General features: G+C 41.8%; 1 protein-coding gene across 4 annotated transcripts in view; it reads right to left on the bottom strand.

Annotated features, from left to right (window-relative positions):
- Positions 1-224: 224 nt before the first annotated feature.
- si:dkey-17m8.1 (C-Jun-amino-terminal kinase-interacting protein 4) overlaps positions 225-3270 on the bottom strand; it is a 14575-nt gene continuing 11529 nt past the window's right edge. For 3 of the 4 annotated variants that reach the window (XM_049025668.1, XM_049025670.1, XM_049025667.1), the window contains exons 23-28: positions 3197-3270; positions 2916-3087; positions 2715-2828; positions 2530-2625; positions 1815-1907; positions 225-1662 (exon numbers count right to left, since the gene is read on the bottom strand). The exon at positions 3197-3270 is cut by the window's right edge and continues 75 nt beyond it. In XM_049025668.1, the coding sequence (XP_048881625.1) occupies positions 1553-1662; positions 1815-1907; positions 2530-2625; positions 2715-2828; positions 2916-3087; positions 3197-3270 (659 nt within the window). In that variant the 3' untranslated portion in view covers positions 225-1552. Of the gene's footprint in view, positions 1663-1814; positions 2364-2529; positions 2626-2714; positions 2829-2915; positions 3088-3196 lie in introns of all 4 variants that reach the window. The other variant, XR_007399715.1, reaches the window with a different exon arrangement.

Below are 3270 nucleotides of genomic sequence, written 5' to 3' on the forward strand. Positions count from 1 at the left end.
CAGTATTTACTTGTAATATTTAAGAAATACATTTTTTATATATAACTTTGCTAAAAGTTATATATAACTTTTTATATATAAGTTTTATATATCACTTGCACATCGTTTTATATTCTTTTAATGTATAGTTTGTTTTTGAAATGTAATGTTTAATAAATCAGAATTTCAATACTGATGCCTAGTTCCAGTAATATCCACACTTACCAAATTAAATACTGTACAAATTCTGAAAGAATACTGTATTTACAATAGCTGTTTTGTTTCATGACTGATAGGATATTACAATTAGACACAACAGCTCACTGCAGAAGAAAGGGTCCAGCTGTAACACTGAAGTCAAACCATTACTCATTTACATAAAACATCTTTGTTCCCACACCTGCTACCAAGAACTTAAATAATTAACTTAAAATAAAAGTAATAAAATACATCAGTAAACAAGACAGAACATTCATGAAGAGGCACTTCCTATAAAGCAACGATGTTAACAATGCAAACCACCAGAGTGCCAGGACACACCAAAACGAAAAAGCTTTGTTCAGCATGTACAAGGAGTCAAACGGTTCACAGTTGAAAACGGCAGGCCGAATAGACTTGGGCGGTATTACGGCATACCTTCGCGATTTAAATGCTGGGGTATTGTTTTTTTTATACAGGCGCTCCTCTTTCAAATGTGATACGGACCTGTGGTATCGAGGTGACATATTGTAGTGCACAGCACACGCCACCAGAGGTTAGACTACTGCTCAGAAAGACGGCGACTGCGAGGGGTAACACAGGATTAATATTTAAAAAAAAAAAAAAAATAGTGGTGGCCATTCCGTTGGTTTAATTTTCATTGTATGGAGAGTATTTGTGAACATTGTGCACGTGAAGTTACCTGAAACACAGAAGTTGCAACTTTTTTTACATATGAAAAATAGAAATCTACACTGAAATGGCTACGTTCCCTGCACAAGTTCAACAGCAATTATTTGGAAGTAGGAACGAAAATTTGCTTGTGCCGACAATTTTTACGCAGGACTAATATTGGATATAATTTGAAGCAAATCTTGCCCAAATTCTGGTTAACTCCGACAACAAAGTGGTGTTGTCTTCATGTTTCCCTAACGTTCAGCCCCCACACTGATGAGCCCAGCTAGGCTCTCGCTGATTCCAGAGTTTACAGATTATTATTTTTTTTAGTTATATACCATATACCAGGGTACAATGTCTAGAATGTATGATGGTATGAAAAAAAATATACACCGCCCAAGCCTATTGCTGATTCTCAGTAAAACCATTGATCTTTCTATGGTTACATTGTTCATGTAAAAGCAGGTAATTATGACAAGTGATCTGTGCTCTTGCCAAAAAAAAAAAAAACTTTCACCATGTGACATGAGGTAAAAATTGTATAAGAGCCAGAGACAAATGTCACTTGTAGATCATGTATTACTCTGCATGACAATAATCCAAAATGGACATTCATGAAGTATTGCACACCAGTGCTCAGACTTCAGGTAGGCACACCTACAGCAGAGCTATTGTGAGGGATTAACAACAGCAACCATTAGAGAGCGGGGCTTGGAAGCAAGGGGGAGGAGCTCTGCCAGATGATCATGTGACTGCGCTCAGAACGTTGAGGGACAGCTTCAGGCAAGCTATCGCTCCCATCATCCCCTGAAGGAAAAAACATTAAACAAACAGCCTCACACAGCCCAAACACTAAAAAAAAGTTACTACATGAAGGTAGTTTCCCCATCTTAAATTATCTGCTGAAACCAACAAGAATCACGTATATCTACTGTCCATGTTGACAAATGCCAGCTTACCTATGCGGAAATTGATGTACCCCTCGCCTCCACTGAGAATAAGCCGGGAGGTGGAAATGGAGGATCCGCCAGTGGAGGGCAGGTTTAAGCAGCCTGAGGGAGAAACACAGACCATAGGCCTCAAAGATTTGTGGTCAAAACAGGGAGGAGATGTGGAAAGCATGAGAGGCAGAATAATAATCTCACGGGAGAAGGAGTGGTAAAAACACCAAAGCGGAACCAACACACTAGGGGAAAAAAAATCACTATCCACTAAACCACTATCCTGCCACATACCAATTAAATGTTTAAAAGAACACAGAATTAAATAAAAACACAAATTAATCACTATGCTGCCATGAGTGATGAAAAATAGCACTTAATGTTCATGGTAACTTAGTAAGCCTAATTAATTATTAACTTATGGCCACCATGGTAGACTGAGTTCTTCCAGAATGTTCCATCTTCCATGACACTGATTTGGACTTGGAACAAAGTGATAAACCCAGTACCTTTAACCAACCATTCACCCTACTACAGGATCAGCTGGATTATGCAGAAATAATCAAACTGGAGGGAAAAAAAAAATTAAAAAATCAGAAGCACCATTAAATGTTGGATTTCATAACATAACATGGGAACCCCAGAAAAATCTACTCAAAAGGAATGACATCAAGGCAGCTGAATTAAGGTAGATCAGCTATAAAAATGAACACACTTGGAGAGATTGACAGACCTGGGGTAGAGATGATGAATTTAACAGCCTGACGGTGTCCATGGTAACACAGCTGAGCTCCAGCCAAAGTGCAATATGGGATAGAGGCCTCAGAACCTGAGAGGTGTAGCGTGACACAGAACGAGATCAACTGGGCAAGTCCTATCACGTTTAAAAAGAGAGACATTCCAGCATGGAATACTCACTGAGCAGCATTGGGATGGAGAAAATGGCACCACTGCCAGTTCCCACCCATAACCGGCCACAGATGACGGACAGAGATGAGATCTGTAAAGGGGAGAGTGAAAGGAAGGCTGGGCCTGGAAGGGAAGACAGTGAGAATGACATGGAGTTGAAAGACTGACGACGGCAGCATAATGCAGCAAGGACACAGTAAAAGCTTTAACCTAGTGTTTTTGTGACTAATTGGGCCAAGTCCACTTCTTGCAGGGGCCGACAGCTTGCCCAGTCAAAGAGCCGGAGGGTGGAGTCCAGCCGACAGGCGGCCCACACCCCGCACGCCGCTGAGCACAGGAAGCGCACCTGCTGCTCGTGGTGCTCCGACACGCTGAACGTGTGCTGGAAGGTGAAGGGCGGTGAGCAGTGAGGGACACGCCAGCGACCGGAAGTGCAGGTGACGTTGCCGTGAAAGCAGTCGGGGCTTCTGCCAGCGTACCACAGCACTTACCTCCACTTTACGGCCCTCTATAGCAACAACGTGGATCTGGTTCCAGTATCCCACCCATAACCGATCCCCTCGAC

Source organism: Brienomyrus brachyistius, chromosome 9 (assembly GCF_023856365.1).
Source record: "Brienomyrus brachyistius isolate T26 chromosome 9, BBRACH_0.4, whole genome shotgun sequence".
Classification (NCBI taxonomy): domain Eukaryota; kingdom Metazoa; phylum Chordata; class Actinopteri; order Osteoglossiformes; family Mormyridae; genus Brienomyrus; species Brienomyrus brachyistius.